Source organism: Varanus komodoensis, unplaced genomic scaffold, assembly GCF_004798865.1.
Source record: "Varanus komodoensis strain SLA01 unplaced genomic scaffold, ASM479886v1 scaffold7_3, whole genome shotgun sequence".
Taxonomy (NCBI): domain Eukaryota; kingdom Metazoa; phylum Chordata; class Lepidosauria; order Squamata; family Varanidae; genus Varanus; species Varanus komodoensis.
Window position 1 is genome coordinate 20,067,846 of NW_025336480.1, and position 23,183 is coordinate 20,091,028.

The window sequence follows — 23,183 nt, forward strand, 5'->3', positions numbered from 1 at the left end:
TGAGAACAGGAGCAATAGTGGACAAGATTCCCTAAACAGGCTTTGCTCGCCAATATCAGTTTTCCCCATGTAATGTGGAAGTGTAGGAGACTTTTAGGCTATGCATGCATTTCGTGTGGATTGACTATAAGGCCCAGCAGGCTGTCCCGAGCCAGTCTTCCCCACTCCTCCCAAGCAGATCAGGACAGAAGGCTTTCTAGTTAAATGTTTTTATCATATTAAGGCTTCCCAGCTGGGGTGGTTTTGTGATACAAGAGTATTGCAGAACTCCACAAGAGACTCAAGCTAAGTTACATAGAAACATAGAAACAGAGTGAGTCAGAAGGGGCCTCCTGGGCCATCAAGTCTGACCTCCGGCACCAGCCGGCTCCGCTCACGACATGCCCACCATGTGCATGTCCAGCCTATCTATATAAACATAGAAACAGAGCGAGAAACATAGAAACATAGAAACAGAGTGGGAAACATAGAAACAGAGCAAGAAACATAGGGAAATAGTTAGAATAGGGAAATTAGGGAAATTTGGCTTGGTTACACAAAGTTGATTCCAAAGGGCATCTCTCTCCTCCCTGCCAAACCAACAAGAGCCCACTCCACCTTTCAGACAGATCATGCTGCTTATGGGCTGATTGCCTGGAATGCCTGGGGCTTCTCAGCTAGTCTGCCCTCTTAACCAGTCACTGTATGATCAGATGGATGAGAATTTCCCACTGAACTGGAATCTCTCCGGTTCTCAGCAACCGTCTAGTTTATCTCTGGGTCCACTGACCTCAGAATTTCAGCTATGAATTCCAATCCTTCCTCCACTCAGAATCCAAGTGAACAAACTTTGAAAGCTGCATTAGAGGAGGAGCGGGCCCAATTCCTGCGAAGGCCTGCAGGGCAGTCTCATTGAACTGAGGGCTAGTTCCCACTGAAGTTAAGTATTGCATTGGGGCTTTGCCACCTCCTTCCTCCTGCGGGTGGGGAGAGGGTGAATCAAAGACACACGCCTGGCCAAGTTCCAAGGAGCTTCTGTGCTATACGCATGTGTCTCAGCTTTACATGCGAGCAAAAGCAGCATGAGAAATGGCCCCACATTTTGGCTCCATTCCACTCCAATCAACAGATTGCCTTTTTCTCCTCATCAAGCATGGGCCAAGGATCAAGGTATTTAATTAGGAGAGGCTAAGCTTTCTATGTAAGGAGTTGCAGACTTGCTGTTTAAGTATTTTAGCATAGATTTAAAGAGATATACCTTGACGCGAGTTTGTATGAGTGGGCACTAAGCCAATAATGGAATGCCAGATTATAGTTTGTCAGAGGGGAGACGAGACCCATGATGCTACTCTGTTTAATTGGCTCTGGTTGCTTATCTTTATCCTTATGTATCCTGCTCTTGTAAAGTCATTTGGCACAGGGCATTTCTTTCCCTGACATGCCTCTTCCAGAAATTGAAATGCAGGTAATAAAGAAGAGTTAGGGAATAGCAGAGGCATACAGGAGCTGTCACTCAGTGCACTCCTTTAATTTCACATTTCTAAACCTGTACATGAATCAAAAATCCATTTATCCTTTGAATTTTGACTTCTCCAAATTGTACGTGAAATTTCTTCAATTCTTAAAAAAGTGTACAAAGTGGGTATATTACAGGATTTGTGAATTCCCCAGACCAACAGAAGGATGAACAAGTGATTCCTCAGTGAGGCCCTATCTTTCCCTAGAAGCAACAAAGATAAAAGTGAGGCTGCCACTTCACGAGAGGGCGAAACTCGCTGGAGAAAACAATTGTGGTTGGGAAGTTGAAGGCAGAAGGCGAAATGGAAGACCAGAAGAGATGGATTGTCTCCTTAAGGGAGGCCACAGTCTTGAATTTAGAACAGCTAACCAGGGATGTCATGGATAAGACATCATGGAGGGCTTTCATTCATAGGGTTGCCATATGTTGGAGATGACTTGATGGCACATAGCAACAACAGGGAAACAAGTGGACAGGAATGCGTATGTTAGTGAAAATAAGTTCAGAAATGCATGTTATGCAAAATTCCTTGTAAAGATGTATGAATTGTACAAAATGGCATAAAATGCATGTTAGGACAAATGCACACAAAACTGGCTATGTATCTTTATACAAACTACTTTGCAAAAGTTTTCAAACTGATGTGGGAATAGCACAAACTGAACTTATACCTGGGAGAATGAGAAACTGAAAAAGAAAACAAAACCAAAAGTTTTGTCCATCCTTAGGTTAGTCAGTGCTAAAGGATAGCTGCAACCCGAGTGCTGCCAAAACTCTTTGACAGTCGAAAAAGGCTCGTCTTGTCTTCCCTTGAGGAACTCCATCCAGGCAGTAGACAAATTCAAAGTGTGGTAACTGGGACAAGTGATTCATCCAAATTCCTTCTGTCATGCTTCCAAGCGACAAGGACCAGCCGAGTGCCAAATGCAATATACACAACTATCAGCAGCACAGCTAGGAGAAAAACAAATGATCCTTGTTCACTAACAGAGAAAGAAAGCGAGCACTCCTCATTGTGGCAGAGGTGTTGCCAAGGTTTGTTACCTTTTCTGCCAAAAAGCATTCAAGACTACTCATAACATCCCTAATTGAAAATGATCCAGAGAACCAGTCTCCTGAAAGATTATATTGTCAGCATTGTGCTTGAGGGGGGCTTGGCAGGTGCCTTCTTACTGGCCCCCTCCTACATCATTGCCCCCAGTGGAAAAAGTCCCAGACATAACATGCCTGCCTTTTCAGAAATCCAGTGTACCTGCAGCAGGGGCTTGATTCTCCTTTATAGAGAAAAGCTTCCCATAATATTTCAAGCATCTTATAGCCTTTCAATAAAATTATCCCCAACCCTCAGAACACCTGGGACTTGCCCAACGTGAGTTAATGTGACATCTCTCCCAAGTCTCACTGGTTACTTCTAGCCTCCTGGGGAATGGGAAAGTGCCAGAGGCTCATCTCCCCATGTTCCCCTTGCTTACATATCAGCATGCCATATTCCAGTTAGCAAGAACTCTGCCCCTTGAGGTGTGTCCAACCCTAGATGGTCACATCTGATGCAAGGATCCTCCTTCCTCATCAACCCCTTCCCCGATTCTACAGGGCTAAACAAGCAGGATTTCCCCTGTGGAGATACATCCTTTGCAGAATATCATGGGCGACCCTTGCAAATCACAAGTAATTTTAAGATTCCTCTTTAAGATTGTCTAGTTTAGGCTATTTCAGGACAAGACTGTTTGGTTTCTTTGTACACTGCCTATTCTTTATCCTGCTTGTGAAATCTTCCCATGGGTAGAACAGTGGTGGACCCCGTCCTCAGGCAGCAATCGCTGCAAGTCCTCATGGAGCAATACGACACCCATGTTCACCAGAAGGCCTGGCTTCTCCATTCCCTGACATGAAGCACTGCTGGGGCTTCCGCTGCCACCTCATGCCAGGCATTTGCACCCTGGCTGCTTCGTTCCAGGCTGGCGCAAGAGCTCAGTGCAGGCAAGGTGCTTGCAGTGCCACTTGCACTCCCAAGTGGGCAGGGCCTCACCCTGCTGCCTTGGATCCATGGCTAGAGGTAGCAGGGGAGTCCTGCCCCATTCCAAGCCTCCAGGAGGCTCTGCGGAGCCCATGAAGGTTGTCACAGACTCAGCACACTGGACAGTGAACCTTCGTGGGCCAGAGTGGCCCTGTGGGGGGGCCCTCCACTGTGCTTCACAAGCATCTCCAAGTGAGCAGTCCGCATCCACCTGCAAACCCAGATAATTGCTATGCCTTTGTGCAATTCATGGCTTCTTACACCCCCGAGGGGCCTTATGATTTTCCCCAGAACAGGAAATTAGGAAGAGTATTGCAGCAGGTGCTCATCCTACATTTGAAATAAGCTCCTTCTGTGCAGGGGAACATTAAAACACAGAAAACGTGTGGCATACCCAGAATGTTATTGCAAGGAAAGAGGGTCAAGGAAACTGTCTTCAGCTTGTAGTCTGTCCATGTTTTCTCACTACCTCTTCCTCCTTCTCCCACCATAAAAAATCCACCAGAAGGAAAAGATGTTTTTTGATTGGTAGTGCACAATGGCTTTTGATTGGTAGTGCTATGAGACCTGAAGCAGTCCAAGAAAGCTACCTTGAATAAAGAGCATTATAATTGTACAAGACAGAGAGGGCAAGACCTCCTATCTCCATTAGTACTCATTCGTGAAAACTTGTGCTGAATTACTCTTCCCCATCATCCTTGTTTTGCACTCTCTTGCTTAGGAGAGAAGATGAACGTCTGATCGGCTTCTTTGCAATGAAGGTACAGTATTAAGGCATCAGTTCAGTAAGTCAATAAGCCAACAAGAAGGCTATGGAAGACTCACCTGTAATTATGCTACTTGGATTTGGAGAGACAGTAATATTGCTCTTATGTAAGGTGCCGCTTAATGCTAAAATGACCACTGGGTAGATAGTGAGGGTATAACGCAGATACTTTTCGAGCAAGAAGTTCTCCAGATAAAACCTGATGATAAAAATATTTAAAATAGAATAAAATGTCCATCTTTTCATCCCTATAATCAAATTGTGTAAGGATAGGAATGGAAATGCACTTCAGATGCACTTATCCATACATTTTCCCCTTGTGCAATTTCAACTGGCCCCTCCATTTTTGTCCCATCTCTGTCCCTTATGATCCATGGGTTGGACCCAAAGTCAGAAAAGTGGAACCCACATACACTTAATGCTTACCTATGCAGTTTTAAGCCTGGACGTGCAAGGCCCCAAATCACACAGGAAAGTCCTACATGTGTCAAACAAATTCATCTCTCCAGACATTTGCAGCAACCCGTGGACCCAACAGAAGGGACTGGGGGAGAAGGCAACAAGAACGCTCCCCTCCTGCACATGCAATTGCAATCATGTGATGGGGAGCTAGTGCTGTCTTCTCTGGCACTGGTCCGCTTAAAGTAAAAACAGCACCTTAAAGATTAGCACATTTTTACTGGCATCTACTTTTCTGGACAACAGCCCACTTTATGAGATGCATCTGATTCCATAAGGTAAGGGGTTCAGTGTTTTGAATACAACTCTGGCCTTTTAAAAGTGCTATTCCTCTATTTTGCTTTGATTTGTTGCTATCAAAGCTCTGGTGATGAAAGGGCTCTGTCAATACCTCTTCCTTTCCCTGCCATAAAGATGATGTCATCAAACTATCCCAGAGATCTGGCCGTGTTTCCGTTTGTTGACACCACTCAACTTATTTTAAAGCAAAACAGAAAACGAATACCGCTCTCTTGTGCAGCTTCCTGGTGAACTTTTTCATGGATTGGCAAGTACAGAAATAAATTTAATTTCATTATGCAGTTTTTGACAGAACATCCACAGACATGCCAGGATCTAGAAGCAAGAAGTGTATGTATGTTTTGCTTTGCTAACATTATGTGTTGCAACCAGTTATTACATACAAAGAACTCCTCGGTTTAGTCAGTTCTGTTCAAACCAGAAAATCCCTGTTGGAATTGCCAGTTTATAGCTCTGGCAGAACCGCAATTGAGCCACTTTTAGGCGGAAATTCTCACTCTGGGCACACTCACATATGCCCACAAACAGCCTACAGTACATCTGACACCCCGTATCATAGAAGTCTTGATGATTAAAGCCATCTTTCTCCTCTCCCACCATGATCATGGACACTTTTTCATTCTCTGTGGCTTTTTCCTAATTCCTCCCTGTTTTTTAATGATCACCTTGTGTGGTTTCCACATTGACAGCCAGTAACAGCCCCTCCAAAGTACCCATATTGGAGAGGCTGGCACTGGATCATCACACCATCTTTTTTCAAGTGCATGCTTTTTTGCACAAACTTAAAAAAATCACTCAGGCTTGCACAGGTGAGAACTTGTGAGGATCCAAAATGAGCAGCCTCTCCAGGGCAGTTTCTGCTCCAAGAGTGCAACAGGTGCTCACAGTGGACTTCAATCCAGAGAGGCAGGAAGAGGTTTATTCTTTAGATAGCTTTGAAGAGAAAACAAAGCCACAGCTGATCTTTGCTTATGAAAGCAAAGCAAGTGTCAATAGGAAGTATTTGATATCTGTTGGCTGAGGCATCCTTTAAAAGAGAATGAGTGGATCTAGATCAAGTGGGACTTTGTAAAGCTGTATTCTGCAACCCATGCTTTTGACTCCCAAGCCATGCTGGCTCATCTCTTGGAGCCAGGTGCACATGCAGACATGGCCTCATGTATCCTACTTAGCTTTGGTCAAAGCTGGGCAGCGGCCATGTCTGGCTGCACCCAAATCCAGGCCTGACTGATGTCCACTCTAACATGGAGTTCCCAAGCTCTGAGGCCTGAGCTGGACACTGGAGCCTGGACGGGAGAAGCAGAATGCATTGCTCTGTTGATCAGGGAAAGGCACCTGGCTCTTACTATTGCTACATACCAGGCCTGACCCATACAGGGAGTTCAAGCTGCCAGTCACAAAAACTGAAGTTTCACATCGTATTTCCTTTGAACCTGGAAAAGACTTTGAAGCCTGAGGAGACACTGTTCCTGGTATCATACTAGGCTGAGCCCTAGATCCAAGTTCCTGGGTCATGCTTTGGCAATTCTGGGAACTGCCAGCCAACCCATCTGGCAGGCACCAGTTTGGGAAAAGCTGCCCTAGAGTCCCTGAGAAGCCTCCATGCTCTTTTTGCTGGCCAAGCTACTGAAGTTCTGAATTTTTTCTTTGGGGAGATGGTAACCACTGTTCTCCTTTCCACCTATGCACATGGCCATTATTTTCAATTCTTGCATGAGAGGGGTCTACTACAAATAACAGGAAAGGTTACTTTTTCAGGTAATCACACATCATCCATTTTCTAAGTAACATTACCATAATGGTTCAGCGTGGCTGGTTTGCTACTTACCATAGTATCAGCTCAAAGAAAAGGATGCATAGAGAGGATACTGTTGCACTTCCGTCAGACACATTCCCATTATAGATTAAGACAACTGTGAAATTCAGGAGGGTGGCTATTGTGGTCCACGTGGCATAAAGAGCAATTCCGTTTTGCACCTATCATACATAGATGTTAAATAATAAGGGTGGGGGTGAAAGTGAAGGGAAACTTTCATAACTCAGCGATTAACTCCAGATTCTCCCCTTTGTAAGGTCAATATAGTTGGAATATGTTGCCAACAGCGCCAAGGAGGCTGCTAAGAGTGTTACACGTTGTAGCTTCATTTTGTAGAGCTTCCACCTTGTTGCAAAATAGGGTCGCAGACTGCAGCAAAGCTATCCATGCTTTCTCTCGACTGCATCAGTCACCCAGATGTGTGGTGGTATCATGTACTATCTGAGGAAGAGGAGCTCACATTTTAATTGACTGCAATGAGCTCCTAACATGTGATATCATGGGAAAGTTGTGCTTCTTTTACATGTCATTAAGCCTCTTAATCTTGTTTTAGCCCTTTGAAAGAAGACAGCAGGGTCATTTGCTTACCCAAGGCACATGAAAGAATCAACTCCCTTGGTTCTTGATTCATGAAAGGAAGCTTCAGCTGAACAGCATCTGTGCCTAACATGTTAGATTTAACTGACTTGCACTGGCTTTATTTGTGAGTTGCAGATTTCTCACCATTGCGGAATTTGTCTAGAATGCAATCCTCTGCTCTCTATTCAAAAGTAATCCCTATTAAATGAAATGGCATTTACTCCCAGGTAAGGAAGTATAGAACTACAGCCTAAATTACAGAATGTTGGGTTTTGAACAGAGGGGTAACTTAAAGGTATCTTGACAAGGTTTCACAGGTTTTGGCTGGCCTTGGTGGCCTGCCCTGATGCAAAGGTCTCAGTTCCTCTGCCACATCCTTCCGCTCATGTGGGGATATAAGTCTATGTGACAGCACATGAACCTCTCCCTCACTTTGTGCTGGCCTTTGGAAAGATGCAGATCTTCACTTGAGACTGACACCTTCATTCCCTTCCACCCGAGTTCTCTGTACATGCAGAAGTGCATGCATGCACATACACACTGAAGAAATCAAGGAAGGCTAATTTTAAGAATTTCTGTGAAACAAGGCAGTAACTTCAGGATTTCTCTTTTAAATATATAATGGTACCTTGGCTCATGAACTTAATCCGTTCCAGGACTCTGGTCCTGACCCAAATTGATCATGAGCCAAATTAAATTTCCCCATAAGGTTCAATGTAAATAAGGTTAATCCGTTCTGTAACCATTTTTTTTAATCAGAAAAATGTGAAAAAAAGTGACAAAGACCAACAAAGATCGTGGTCATCTACTCCACCCCACCCCAAGCACAAGCGCAGCCATCTCCCCGCCCCCCTGGCACGACCAAGATCGCGCCTGTCATCCCTGCAGGTGCCCATCATCCTGGCATGCTGGCAGTAGTGGGGGGAGATGGCTGCAATCGTGGGCGCACTGGGGGAGGAAAAGACAGGCGCAAACAGCGCTGGGGACAGAGAGACTGGCGCAAATGAGGCTTGCTGGGAGAGGGAGAGATGGCCGCAAATGGGGCGCACTGGGGGAGGGAAAGATTGGCATGATCGCGGCCATCTCCCCCTCACCTAGCACGATCACGGCCATCTCCTCACTCCGGGGTGTGGGGAGAGATGGCTGCAATCATGATGGTTCGGGGGGAATGGCCGAGATTGCGCCCGTCTTTCCTGCAGGAGCGCACCTGTGATCACACGTCTTCCCTGCACGAGCGCAACTGCAATCGTGGCCACCTCCCCACTTGGGGGGTGGGGAGATGGCTGCAATCTTGGTCGCCACCCAATGCGGAGTTTGTGGCCCACGTTAAAATTTTCATGAAATTTTTGTTTGCAACCCGATTTGGTCATGAACCAAGGCATTTGTGAACCGAGGTACCACTGTAGCCCCAAGGAGGCCCAGGTTTTGAATTCATGAAATGCCCTGCAAGTGGAGCATTAGGCCATAGGGAGGATTGGAAGAAATATTAGGGAGGGCTGAAACATCCTTCTACCTGTCTGAATAAATATTGATTTGGGAACTTTTAAACATCTGAATTCCATCTACCTAGATCTAAATTTTTGCAATGAATGTCAAATTACAATACCAAAATCCGGATGAGCCAGAGGTCTGCTTTGCTATGCTTATTTAACCAAGCTGTATGAGGGTACAAGGCCCGGTGTGAAATGAAGAGAGCAGCGTAACTGGTAAGAGTGAGCAAAGCCAGAACAAGTAAGGCTGGAACAAAATGCCTGGAAAAAAAGTAAATAGGAAGCAGAATTAGGAACTCCAGTCTAGAATCATCCTTGTATATTAATTCCCCAAGACTTCGACAGAGACACTTCAACACATATAACCATCTTATTTAGCTTAGCTGGAAGCTGACAATGAATGAGCTTGTAGAAGGGGAAATGAATGAGAGGATGCAGCGACCAGAGTATTGGGCTTGAACCAGGGAGATCCAGATGGCACATCCTGCTCAGCTGTGGTGGCTGACCCTAGGCCCAGCCTCCCTACCCCCACTCTCTCTGCGCGCGTGTGCGCACACGTGCACACATGTGTGTGTATGTGAGAGAGAGAGACCAACCAACCGACTGACCCTCAGGAGAGGTATGTTTTCATGTGGGACAAAGCCAAACTAAAATATACCAATAAAATGCCTGCTTGTTAGTTTAAGTTTTCAAATTGTCATGCTCTGAACTGTCATGCTTCCCAAGTAAATTAGGGGACCCATCCCATTAAATGGACTAGGGGATATACTAGGTTGCTTGGAATCCAGATTTTATGGACTAGCAGCTCTTGCAGGAGACAAATAATATGAAACTACACAGATTTGCATGGAGGGCTGGGGTGTTTGTTTGTTTGTTTTACTTACAGTGAATCCCACAGGAACAGCCATCCAATATTTAAAGCATTGTTCAGCATCCATACCAGGTAAAACGAGAGTGGCAGTACATCTGGCCTCATATAGACCCAGCCAAGTTCATTCCTGAGAATGCAAATGAATTTTTTAAAATAACAGCACTGCTTCCTATCCTGCGACATCTGTTCTGCTTGTCAATTTGGTTCATCAAAGCATTAGTGATCATCTTTAAATGCCTGAATGTTTTGGGTCTAGGACACTCGAGGTATTGCCTCATCCCATACCAACCTGTTCATACCTTAAGGGTAGAGGGAGAGATTCTCCTCTGTGTCCCAGCCAGAATGGAGGCACAGCCAATGATGGTGATGAGAGAGAGGGCATTCTCAGAGGTTGTGCCCATATTGTGGAACACGTTGCCCTGTGCATTCTCCCTCTCCAAGTGTCTTCTGTTGGTTGGCAAAGACATTTCCATTCTGCCAGGCTTTTGCCTGCTAAGTGTTTGTGTGTGTGTGTTGGTTTAGTTTGTTTTAAAGCGTCCTTGCCTCTAGATTTCTCTGGTATTTTTACTGAATGTATGGTTTCATATTGCAATGTGGTTTTAAATAGTTGTGAGTTGTTCTGGATAGTTCATGAGCACTAGGTGGGTGGCATATAAATGCCCACATAAACAGATGAATAAATAAAATTATCTTTTTGCTACCAGAGACACAACAAAGAGCTAAACTGACACCAAGGGATGCATAAAGGCCTGTACAATGTACTTTCAATGTAGAAAATGGTTTGTAAGCTACATGTGGGTCACTAGATTTGATTGTATATCTATTATTTTACTGTCTGTGCTTGCATTGAGAAGCTAGGACTTCCCTTTTCATGTAGATCAGTTCAAGAAACATGTTTGATGATCAAATGTGGTGATATAATTATGACTTAATAACTATTCCTTCCGGAAATAACCCCCATGCAAATCTTTGTCCTATGCCCTCTTCAAGTCCTGTCTTAAGCTTCACATGGGAAACTTAAACTCATGGCCTTGTTATTAGTACCTTTCCTATACCAATTGTAAAAAATGTGAATATTTTTCTTTTGGTTATTCCTTTTATCATTACAATCCAGCAACAGGATTTTCTTCCTATAAGATCCATACCCTTACTTCTAGATTGGCTGTACAACTCCCTTGGTTTCTTGGGAGAAGCTGACCTAGGTTCCACTTTGGTGCTTACTGCAAAGCCACCATTAGGTATCCTATGGTCCACATGAACTTCCATCATGATGGTGACGCTAGGGAGACATAGGTCTGAGTAGCGCTCTGAGAAGAGGCTGCTGAGAGGCTCACCTATGTTGTTTTGAGCTTTTCAAAGGAAAAGTGCAAAATAAATAATAAATCACTATAATGCTCATTTTTAAAAACTATGCAGAGATAAAAATTGGTAGCAAGAAAATGATGCCCCCTGTGGAATTCTGCTCTGATCAATGATTTCATCTTGCTTCGTGGTAAAGCCAGCCATTCTCCTGAAGTTCAACTGAGAATCACTTTGAAACGACAGCAGTGCCACTAGCCCAGAGCTTCTTAGCTTGAGGAACAGTCTTATTCCAAAGCAATCAAACATAAGTAACCTTCTGCAGAGTCCTGATAATGTATAACCCAGCCAGCCATATTGCCACAGAAAGATGATGTTCCAAATGAAGAAGGTCCAGGTTGCTGGTGTGAGTCTCGTCTCATGGTGGCGGGAGATATTCCCAACAGTGGTATGAAATACACCTGAAACAATGAAATTTAATAGATTGTTAGGCATTTTTCTTATGTGAAAATAATAAACCAGTGTTTATCAGTCTTACCCTTACACTCACCTCCTTCCCCAAGTAATGAGACATTCCAGGACCAGAACATTTACCTAAGTTTGGTTCTCTTTGGAAAACGTTTTTGTACCATTTGGGCTTATCTGCAATGTATTTGTGCTTAGAAGGAGGCAAGCAACTTGAATGCTCCAACAGCAAGTCCCACTGTCTCATCTCAGATCCTCAAATAGAAGCAGCCACCCAACCAAGATGTGCTACCCTGTAATCAAGGGCCCATCTCTTTCTTTGGACCGTGCAACAACTGCAGCCTGTCTATCAATCTGTTTCCATTCTTTCCATTCACCTTTTGCTTGCCCCTTCCTTTGGCTGCAGTTGTATTATTTTCCTCAACTATCTCTAGTTCAGTGCCGCACACACAATGTAGGTTTTTTAAAATGAAACTATTAGTGCAAATGCATGTATTCACAGAAACACCAATGAGGGGATTTCCACCTTTGTCTGGGAAAGTGTGCCCAGTGCCAAGGGGCTGTAGATTCATCCCAAGGACATTGTCCCAGCCAAGGCTTAAAAGCCATCCCTTCTCTCTGCTCAGTTACTCTTGACAGATCAGAGAACATAAACCCAAAATGCAAGAGATCTTCAGGCGAGAAGGGGGTATTTGGGGGACCCCCGCCTCTTCTCAGCTGGATCCTTAATTTTTCCCATTCCTCCCCAACACACACTTTTGCCACTCTTCCATGATCCTCTAAAGTTTAGGAAAGTGCATACATGAGTCTCCTCCACTCTTTTCAAGAGAAACCAAGTTTGACAGCTCTGAACCTTAGAAATAGAGCTTGAGTAGAAATTGGTTGGGTGTGTGCTGCAACATACCTCAGTCTAAACCTCCAAATTCGCATTATAAGGGGACTCAACATTTGACTGTCCACTTTCATGTTTTTCCACTTTCTCAGATTCCTTGGGAGTCGGGGAAAGTGCAAAAGAAAGCTCCTTCACCCTCATCACCCTGCCCAGTCACTGAAGTCCTTGCAGCACATTCTGCTTGTGGTTTCACATGGGCCCATGGCCCAGCTGGAGTCCACCAGCAGAAAAGCCCTCTGTTTGCACAGCATTCCTGGCCTATGGTGGTCAGGCAGGCCTCCCTGTTGAAGCCTTTCTTGCTGACCAGCTGTGCTTGTAATGTTACCTTGCTTTTAATATATTGTTTTTATTCTTTTATCTGTTTTAGTGTCTTACGCTTCAACACTCCAGAATCTGCCTAGATATGGATCAGGATAGCGATATTGCAAGAATAAATAAATAGGCCAGTGTGCACTTAGAGGGATTAGTGTTTAGTTAGGATGAATAACTGAGGCATCTATAACCTGATTCAGAGAAATAGTAACAACATCGAAACCTTTCTCTTTGAACAACAGCAATTTTTAAATAGTATGTTTTGTTGTTTTATTTGCTTTCAATAAAATGTTCTCATCTTTGTTCATTGCACCTGATCCTCTGTTTGGCTCAGGTATAATGACCTGCTTCCTTAGGTAAAAGGGACAGATTAAATGAAGGTGTGCCATTTCATGGTGGTGACTGCAGAGATTCCCAGAAAGGTGTTTTTCTTTTACAACTGATGACTGTAGAGGAGGGATTGCCCAGTGAGAAGGGCACTCCTCCACACTAGTGCATCTGTGTTACAAAAGCTGCTTTTCTGTGTGCCTCTGAGAATATCATGTCTCATTTTAAATTTTATCATAATGACAACAATCATTATTATTTGTGTGCATATAGCTTGCCATGCGTGTCTGTGTTTTTGTAAGAGGTACTGCTGCCTTCCCAAGGGATATATTCATCATAACTATTATTGCATGCAAAGAAGCAGCCATACTTCCTTCTGAGTAATCCAGGCCTTATTTCTTATGCACATTCTGGAATTTTGTACTGTGCTCCTTCTAAGTGGGAATGGGAGTTGTTGCTAGAGAACAGGAGAATGTGGGTCCAGAGGAATGCTTTGTGTGAGTTCCACACCCTCCTTTCCATGTTTTGTGCCTCATTTTAGTTTTTCTGTGGTATGGGTTGCTCTTTGTTGGGGACCCCTCAGACCCACCTCTTCTGAACCCTTGGCCTCACTTTTCCAGCCCCTTGGCCCTGCCTCTGGTGACCTGTCTGCCATCCCACCACTCATTCTGACCAGCACATCTTCTTACATCACCTCTGAATGCTCCTGAACCAGCTCCTGCATTCATCACTATCATGAATGTGTAGGTGACCAGTGTCAGCAGCATCACAAATATCTTCTGCTTGTTGTGGGCTGGCATGCCTGAAGGCAGAAAAGAGAAACCCAAAGAGGAGATGGGGACTTTGATGCACCGATGACATTTTTATATGGCTATATTCAGCAGCTTGGTAGCTAAGTCATAAAAAGACCTGTGCTGGATCAGATCAAGGTTCCATCTAATCCAACTAGCTGCCCACAGGATCCCACAAGCCGGATATGAGTGCAACAGCACCCTCCTTCAGAAGGCTTGCGCAGGACCCTGCTCAGGAGTCTTTTGTGAGGAACTTCGTCTAGAGCCTTTTGGAAGTCCAACTACAGTGTTACCTCAGTCACGACCAAATTGGTTCATGAACAAAAATTTCAGAAAAAAATTGCCTCAGGTCACAAACTCCACATCGGGTGACGTCCACGATCGTGGCCATGTTCCCACACAAACATGATTGCAATCGTGCCCACCTTCCCTGCATGAGCGTGATCGCGCCCATTTTCCCCGCTCGCGGTCGCAGACAGGCCTGTGGTCACTTGCTGTGAAGTATTATTCAATAATAATATTGAATAATGGCTCCAAAGAAAGTGCAGGGCAAGCATGTCATACAAAGAACATGGAGAGCAGTGATAAAGGTGAGCAGAATGTGCAGAGCAAGAATAGTAAGAGAAGGTTTTGAAGAAAACAACCATTAAATTGAAGAAGGAAACTGTAGAAAAGCTTGAGTGTGGTATTCGTGTGAATGATCTCGCCTCTGAGTACAAGATGGCAAAGTCATTACTTTGTTGTTGTTACTTTGTTTCAAATTTTTGTGATTAAAACAATATTTACAGAATGGATTAACCTTATTTACATTGAAACTTATGGGCGAATTTGACTTGGTTCATGACCAATTCAAGTCATGACCAGAGTTGTGGAACAGATTAAATTCGTGAACCAAGGTACCTATGGAATTCACTCCCCAAAGAGGTCCGCCTGGCACCGTCGTTACTGGTTTTTCGGCGCCAGGTAAAGACCTTTTTATTTAAACATCATTTTAATCATTAAAACATATGATCTGGCCAGGGCAACTTCTTCTTCCTTCTCTTTCTCCTCCTATATTCTTTATTTACTTACTTTATACTGTTAATTTTAATTTTATATTATTGCATCTCAATGTATTTTTTGTATTTTTGTATTTATTGGTAATTTATTATGTTCTATTGTATTTCAATGTATCTCATTGTGTTGTAAGCCGCCCCGAGGCTTTGGCAAGGGGCGGCATAGAAATGTAATAATAATAATAATAATAATAATAATAATAATAATAATACCACCACTGTATATGATGTCTACAGAACCACCCAACTATGTGCCTACTGGCATTCTCAAAGAACTTTGACAGGTCCTTTGATACTCTTTAGATACTTTGATCCTACTAATTTTACCTTTAATAATAAAGTGAAAACAGATGAAAAGATTCAGCTTCTCCACAGTCTCCTGATCCTCCTTGAGTACTCCTTTAGTACCATTATCAGCCAATGGTACAATCGCCTCTCCAGATGCTTTCCTGCTTCCGACATATTTAAAGAATTCTGTATTGTTGGCCTTGGTGATATTAGCAATATGCTCTTCCAAATGCTTTTCTGCATCTCTAACATCTGCTTACTTCTTCCCTGTTCAAGCTCATGCTCCCTTTTATTTTCCTCATTTGGTAAGACTTCCATTTTCTGAAGGAAGCTTTTTCACCTCTGCTTGTTAACACTGCTATATTAACTATGCTGCGACCCCTTGGACTTCATATTACCTTTCCTATTGTGTGATATAATACTATCTGAGCTTTATTATTGTAGCTTTGAGTAATCTTCAAGCATTTTTGCAGTTTTGCAGAACAGCTGGGTCAGGAGGAGCCAGGAAGGCCATCAAGTCCAACCTCCTGTTAGTGGAGGACACCACCATCCTGATCAGGTAACTGTCCAATTGCTTCTTGAATGCATCTAGTGCGGAACAGCTCACAACCTCTCTTGGTCGCTGGTTCCACTGTCGTACTGCTCTCACAGTCAGGAAATTGCCCCTTCAGTCTAGCCTGCACCTGGTTTACTGAAGCTTAAATTCATTGTTCTGTGTCCTACAATCTGGAATGAATGGGAATAGCCTTCTTGTATGTGATAGCCTTTAAGATACTTGTAGAGTGCTGTCATGTCACCTTGTAGTTGCTTTTTCTCAGGGCTGAACAGGCTCAATTCTTTCAGCTTCTCATTATAAGACTTATTTTCCAGGCCCTGTATCATCGTTGTTGACCAGCTCTGAACCCTCAGCATCCTTTTTAAACCTGGGTGCCCAAAACTGAATGCTATAGTCCAGGTGAGGTCTGACTAATGCAGAGTAGAGAGGAATGAGTACTTCTCTATTTCTGGAAGTTGATATCTCTATTTATGCATTCCAAAATAGTGTTTGCCTTTTTTGTGGCTGCATCACACTGCTGGCTTATATTTAGTTTGCTGTGTACAACAACTTCAAGGTCATTTTTTCAGTGCTACTGAGCCAAATATTCCCCATCTTGTATTGATTTTTTGCCTAGATGGAGAACTTGGCATTTCTCCCTGTTGGATTTCATTCTGTTTTCATTTCTGTTTTCATTCTGTCTAGGTCTATCTGGATCTTCTTTTTGTCTTCTGGGGTGTTAGCTATTCCACCTAGTTTAATATCTCCTGCAAACTTAATTAGTTTTTCCTGGGGTTCCTTATCAAGATCTTGAAAAGTACTTGTCCCAGGATGAAGCCCTGTGGTACCCCACTAGTGACTTTTCTCCAGGTTGAGAAACTACCATTGATGGTCACTCTCTGTGAACCATTTTGAAGCCAGTTGTGGATTCATCAGCAGTGGTTCTGTCAACCCACATTCTGCTATTTTATTTATTAGGATGTCATCTGGGTCTTGAGTCCCCCTTTCAACCTTCTTCTTACCAGTTCCCTCATTTTGGAGAGGTTTCCTCATTTGAAGTGAAAAAGGACAGAATAAAACTATGTAGTGCTTTGCTTTTCCCTTGCTAAGGCCAAAGGATCCCCACCACCCCTACCCCACCACCTTTGCTTTGCCCTTTTTTGGTCTCAGCTTATAATCTATGTTTCAGATAATAATATGCAGAAATATATATACATATATAAATATATGAATAGCACTTACCTTCTCTTCACACAGTTGCTTAACTTGCTTGTGGACTGATGCTTCGTCACTGGGGTGCCTCGTGCTCGGAAAGCTAGCAAAAAGTTCACATGTAGTTTAACGCCAATCCTTTTATCATGCCAGAACATGTGGTGACCTCCTAAGCTTGTTTCGCGAAATGAAATGGATTGTGAAATAATTGTCTGCCTTTGCTGCCATTCTCTAAGATGGTGGGCAAACTGAAGTCGAGCTGAGTAGTAAAATGTGTTTTGCTCAATATGTCTTTGTAATCACTTCATTAGGATACTTCACTATGGAAAAGCCTAAATACTAATGCATGGAAATGGTTGCAAGCGAGAGCTCTTAGTGTGGTTTTTAATAGTCAGATCAAAGGCCTGGAAAAGTTACAAAAATAATGGTGAGCCACTCATCATCAGAGACTTGGAGGATTCTTTAAGAAGCCATTATCTAGCAATTGGGCAGTGCTTGGGAACATGGTCTACATTAACAAGGTAAGCAGTTTAAAGCAAATGGTGGCCAAGTGTCAGCTTTACAAATGGCAAAGCTCTTTCAGCTTTCTATTTTGAAGGTCACATCTACAGGCAGTGCCCCATGCCATAACCCCTATTATTTAAAAAAAAATACTGCAGGAAGTACACCATAGAGTGAGAGGAAGTGAAAGGGTAGAGAGGGAGGCCTGTAAAGCAGGCCTTCCTGCCATGCCCATCTGGAGAGGGAAATCCCTCTGGCATTTCCTTGCTGTAAAGAGGAGGTACCGCTGAGTTTGGACAGCAGGGAGTGGGCGGTGGGGGAGAGGGCGAGAGAAAGTCACAGTTTTTCCACTTTCATGGGTTCCTCCACTCCTAACCTCCACCAACTATTTGTGATCCAATGTCCATACACAGTCGAGTGAAAGACAATTTTCTGTTTTCTCAGGAATAGAACATGCTCATAACCCTGAGACGGCCTGTACCTGAAGGGCTGGTGAGTCTATGCCTGATTAAAGTTGAGGAAACATCAGAGGAAAAAGCACCTGGGCAGCAGATGCACAAAAGTCACCTGCTAACAGTCTATGCTGAGACTAACTGTATTTCTATTTAAATTATAATTATTTATGTACACCTATATGTTTATATCAGCATATGCATATTGTATACAAACATGTTTCCTCTTTTGCCAACCTTTTTGGTGATTCATAAGTGGCCACCGGGAAGATGATTGAGATGGTTTCCATTTAAAGTCATAGAGGCTCGCCATGTTTGCTGATTTATTTCATTTTTAATCTTAACTGTCATGGAACAAATCTTTCTGTGCTTGCCACATAAGAGAGATGTTCTACCTCTTCCTCCTCCACAATTTGCAAGATTAGGTTTTCATTTGTTTTTCTTAGTAAATCCCAGATTGCATGTATACTACTGTCTTCCAACACATTTATTTCAGCTTTTTAGAAAGATGTTGGAACTTACTAGGCCAAATGCAAATTTTGCTAAACTGGGAGCAGAGTGTCAGTGGTACAAATTCACACTTAAGAAAAGGAATAAAAGGTTGCAGTAGTGAGAAGAAATGGAGAAAAAAAATAAGGACAACACTCAGGAAACAGGACAGTGCAAGACTTTTTCCCAGATCAATCACCCCAAAATCAATTCCTATTTAACAAGGTACAACCTTTTGCACTAAAGCACAGAAAACAATAATAGATCCTAGACTGCAGTCTGATTTGCCACTCACTGTCAAGTGAACAGCAGTAGCATCAGTGTGCAAACTTCACCCCATCCTCGTCTGTTTGGATGCAGACAGATTTATAGATTTTCTGATGCCACAATAGCACAAAGCTGGGGCTGTTGTGGGCCAAAAGCCTTTTAAACCAAAGCCTCTGGTGACCATGCACCCTACTTTACCAAGGTTAGTCCTCTATCTGAAGGGATGCCCAGTCTAAATCTCATTCAAGTATAACAGGTAGAATCCAACATGAGTCCTGGACCAATTGAAATGGATCATTAAGTTTACTCTAAATATAATTGTGTCTGGGTCCAACCCAAACAGGACTGACTGGCAAGCCAAATCTAAGTAAGACTGTGGACAGAGACTGGACATGTTCAAAAGATCTTGTATCCTTCACCTGCCAATGGTGCATCAAAGAAGCTGAGCTTAAACCTCTGGATCCTATCTTATTGAGGAAGCTGTGCTTCAAGAATGCTGCAACTGTGTTCACTTGTATTTACTTGCCTGTGTGTTTACACAAAATTCAAACCTGGCTGTTTAATTCCATAAAAAAGAATTGTGGGTTGTGTCAGCCACACACCCTTACTGACTAGGTCATGAGTGGTTCACTGCCTTCTACAGATTATCTCTGAAATTGTTTGCATGATCACTTGTCCTGGATGAGAAAAGGCGAATCTTCTAATCTTGTGGACTGTCTTCATCTTGCCTCTGATTCACCCCTTGAATGTGCTAACAAATCAAAGAATCAAAAGCGATTAGGGAAAGCAATCACACACACACAGAGTATGTTAATAGGTCTGTAGTGGAAAGACCCACATTCCTACAAGAAGGCAGTTAATCTGTTTTAGGACTGATTTTCACATATGGGCTATTCTCTTGTTTACAACAGCTGGCCAAGGGGTGGGGATGGACCAACCATTCCTCTCAAGGATCCACTGTGACATTTTTCTATTGCTCTTTGGGAAAAAATCAGGGGTTTCTCAGCAAATTTGATGCTGTCATTACAGAGCCCCAGTTGCAGTGCCTGATGCCACCATCTGCCTGATTTTGTGGGATCAATTTCAATTGCTGCTTCCTGATGATGTGTGGACACGTTGCATGCCACAATATGACCAACCTCATGTCCTTTTGATCCTTGCCTCTCCTGGCTAATAAAAGCTGCCATGGGGGCAAAGACCCCCTTTTCAAGCAAGGTATTTGAGAAGGTGTTGGCAGAGCACCTTGGAGGATACTGCTTATTTAGATTATTTCCAGTTTTGGTTTCCACCTGATGCCTGCACCAAATCAGCCTTGGTCACCCTGAAGGATGCCCTTGATCCAGGGGACGACAGGGCGAATGCCATTCTGTTAGTTCTGCTCATTTTTTTTTTCTTGGCATTTGATACCATTGACCATGGTATTCTGCTGCACTGACTCTGAGGGCTGGATAGTGAGGCACTGCATAACAGTGGTTCTGATCTTACCTGTGGTGTCAGTTTCAGGCAGTAATGTTTCAGCCCCTTGCCTTTGAAAACAATTATCTGAGGATTGGATCCAAGTGCCATCAATATGCGATCTCTCTGTATCACGTGAGGCTGTGCAAGTCTTGGATTGATGCTTAGGCTCATTGATGGGTTAGATTAGGGTCAATAAACTGAATGTGAAACCTAACAAGGTGGAAGCCCTGTGCATGAGTAGTTCCCAAGTCCAGAAGATAAATTCACTGTCTGTTCTAGATGGCGCTTCCCTAGAAAATTAAGTCCGTAATCCAGTGTAGAGTCATCATTGTTGCTGGAAGCCTAGGTCACTGTGATGGCTTGAAGTGCATTTAACAGCTTCAGCTGGTTCATCAACTCCAGCCTTTCCGGGGCAGGGCTAGTGGTACTGGTGCTAGTACCCTCAGGACTGGATTGCTGCAGTGCTGTTTAGGTGGAGCTGCTCTAAGTTAGGCTGCTTTCAGATAGACATTTTTGCTTGATTGTGCTGTTTCTACAAATGCAGAGTTTGGGCAATCATATCCCAGCTTAATACGCCAAGGTAGGAACAAGACTTTTGCCCATGCCTGTAGTCCCTCTGGCCTCCCCAAGAAATCTCTTAATTAACCAAAGCCTCCCATTTAATCCAAATAGGGAACCTATGGCTAACAGCTTCAGATAATGTTAGGGTATTTGTGATAAACACCTATATTTTAAGGCTGCTGAATACATGATTGCCCCAAACACTATAGGCAATCTGGTAATTTGACACCATGCTGAGAAGAGTCTTATCTCTTTCATTCCTGCCAAAAAACCCCCCTCAAGCTCTTTCTTTTTAGAAGAGGCTAATTGGTTTAAGCCAGTCTAACCTTTTGAGATGCAAGTTTAGTCATTAGGAAGGCAAGTCCAAAAGCTAAGCAATTTTCTGGTTTCTGGCTAGGTCACTGACATCCAAAATAGAGATTACCACATGACTGCATAAAACAAAAACCATTCTCCGGTAAGGGGCCAACTTTTGCCGAACTCAGATTCCCCATACAGGTAAAAGCTTGATCGTTGCTGGAGAGCCTTCCCTATACCGTCTAACTGGGGGTCAAGACACTTTCTCTTAGAATAGGCCATCCTCTCTGCAATGAACCTGGAATATAATCTGGAACCCATTTGGCATTTACACATAACTAGACAAATGGAAAATTCTCTCTAAACTTTTCCCTATGATAAGGAATATTCCCCCCCCCCAAAAAAAGCATACCAAACCAAACCATTCTTTCATAGGATTTAACCAGGTGTCTGGGCTTGGGTAGGAAAATTCAAACCATCTTTTAATTTTTTTCCTAGGTATGGGAGGTGTCCAGAAACTGGACAGTTGAGGTTACAACAGGAGGTTCATTCTGACTGGTGGCACCTTATCAGAAATTATTTGCTTGAAAAACTAATGTAAAAAAAAGGTCCACCCAATAGGGAAAGTCGTTCCCTCCTCCCAAGTCCATAATAATGTTAAACAAGCATCAAAAAGTGGTTTAATATCTGGTGTGTTTCCAGGCTTGTTCAAAGGTGCAGTGTGTGTGTGTGTGTGGGGGGGGGGAGCTCACTGATATCTCAGTTTCTTAAACTGAAATATGATTATCTGAAGAAAGTCATAGAATTGCAAATGGACATAGTGTGAACATTTATACACCTAAACATATGCTTGTTATTAAGGTCCCACTATTTCTCTACTTTATGTGTGCTGATGACCCTCAATTTATATTGAATGAGATAAAGTGTGATTGTGTCATGTTTGAAGAAAACTCCCTAGTTCTTAATCAGCAAAGTTTTTGCTTAATTTCTGTGTACCTCTTGTCTCTTCACTTCTTTTAACTGTGGTACAGACTCGAGTTATTTTTGACTGGTCCATAGCTTCCAGTATCTTTTATCTGGAAATAATTTGTGAAACTCTTTTCCCATCCACATCCTTTGTATGTGGAAAGGCAACTATAAGGACTTTTGTTTCAACAGCAACAGCACCTTAACTTTTGAAAAACTGACCTGCTGTTTAGTTTTAACAAAGGTATTTACTGAGATGTTCTTAAATTGTCTACAACTGAACTTAATCTAATTGCTTGCAATCTTTTAAAATTTTAAAGTTATTTTAAAACTGCATTGTTTGCATCTAAAAAAATTTAAATTGTGGCTTGATAGGCATACACACAAAGAACGTGCTGTGAGAAGGTGAGATATTTTAAATAAATACTTTAAATAAAAAAATAAATTGACTTACTAATTATTTTAAGGAATTCCTATCAGATGATATGTAATTATCTGCATCAAACCGATAATACTAGTGAATTTGCCCAGTGAACTGATTTGGCCTGATGGCATGAATGCCTCTTGTTCACACATCAATGAATGGCCATTCTATGCTTTGTTCCAGGGTTTAACAATAGACAAACACAACAAGGGGAAGTGGAGAGGAGGAACTTGTTTTCCGCCCCCAGTGCAACCATAGTGGGATTTTGAATATGAAAAGGCTTTTCATACTCAGTCTGCTTTAGTCCAATCCAAAATCCAAGATCGACATTACAGAAATCACTGCAATAAATAGGATGATAACGATCAGTTAGATTGTTCTTAGCCAAGCCTCCATGTTACTCCAGCAAAGTTACTCTATAACTTAGTCCAGCAACAAACCAGGAATGGCAATCTGCTCTGCACAAGCTTTTGTAGCATATTGCGAAGTGGTTCATGACAAACCTTACCCCACCCCACTGAGGAACTCAGTAAACACATATGGAGGAAATCTGGAAAGTGATTGTGATTTTCAGCCGTAAGGGGAACTACAACACACAGTCTTTCCCCTTTCCCTTTTAATTCATTCTTGGCAAGAAACTTATTTTCCAGCAATTATTGAAGTTCATATTTCAATGTATCACATTTAAAAGAGGTTCTAAAGTACTACTCACGCTGTTTCTTTAATACCAATGTCTTTCGCAAATATCTCTCCACCTTCACTGACTTGCTTTCCAGACTCACTTCGCCTTTTGGCT

The 23,183-nt window shown here is 42.9% G+C and overlaps 1 protein-coding gene across 1 annotated transcript; it reads right to left on the reverse strand.

Annotated features, from left to right (window-relative positions):
• Positions 1 to 1,491: 1,491 nt before the first annotated feature.
• Positions 1,492 to 23,183, reverse strand: LOC123035967. The gene is made up of 10 exons (XM_044454679.1): positions 23,100 to 23,183; positions 17,003 to 17,075; positions 15,265 to 15,386; positions 13,786 to 13,893; positions 11,412 to 11,556; positions 9,810 to 9,923; positions 9,042 to 9,186; positions 6,869 to 7,017; positions 4,341 to 4,480; positions 1,492 to 2,452 (listed from the first exon to the last, which is right to left on the reverse strand). Exons 4-10 carry the CDS (start codon positions 13,889 to 13,891, stop codon positions 2,340 to 2,342), a joined length of 912 nt encoding a protein of 303 aa, XP_044310614.1. The 5' UTR covers positions 13,892 to 13,893; positions 15,265 to 15,386; positions 17,003 to 17,075; positions 23,100 to 23,183; the 3' UTR covers positions 1,492 to 2,339.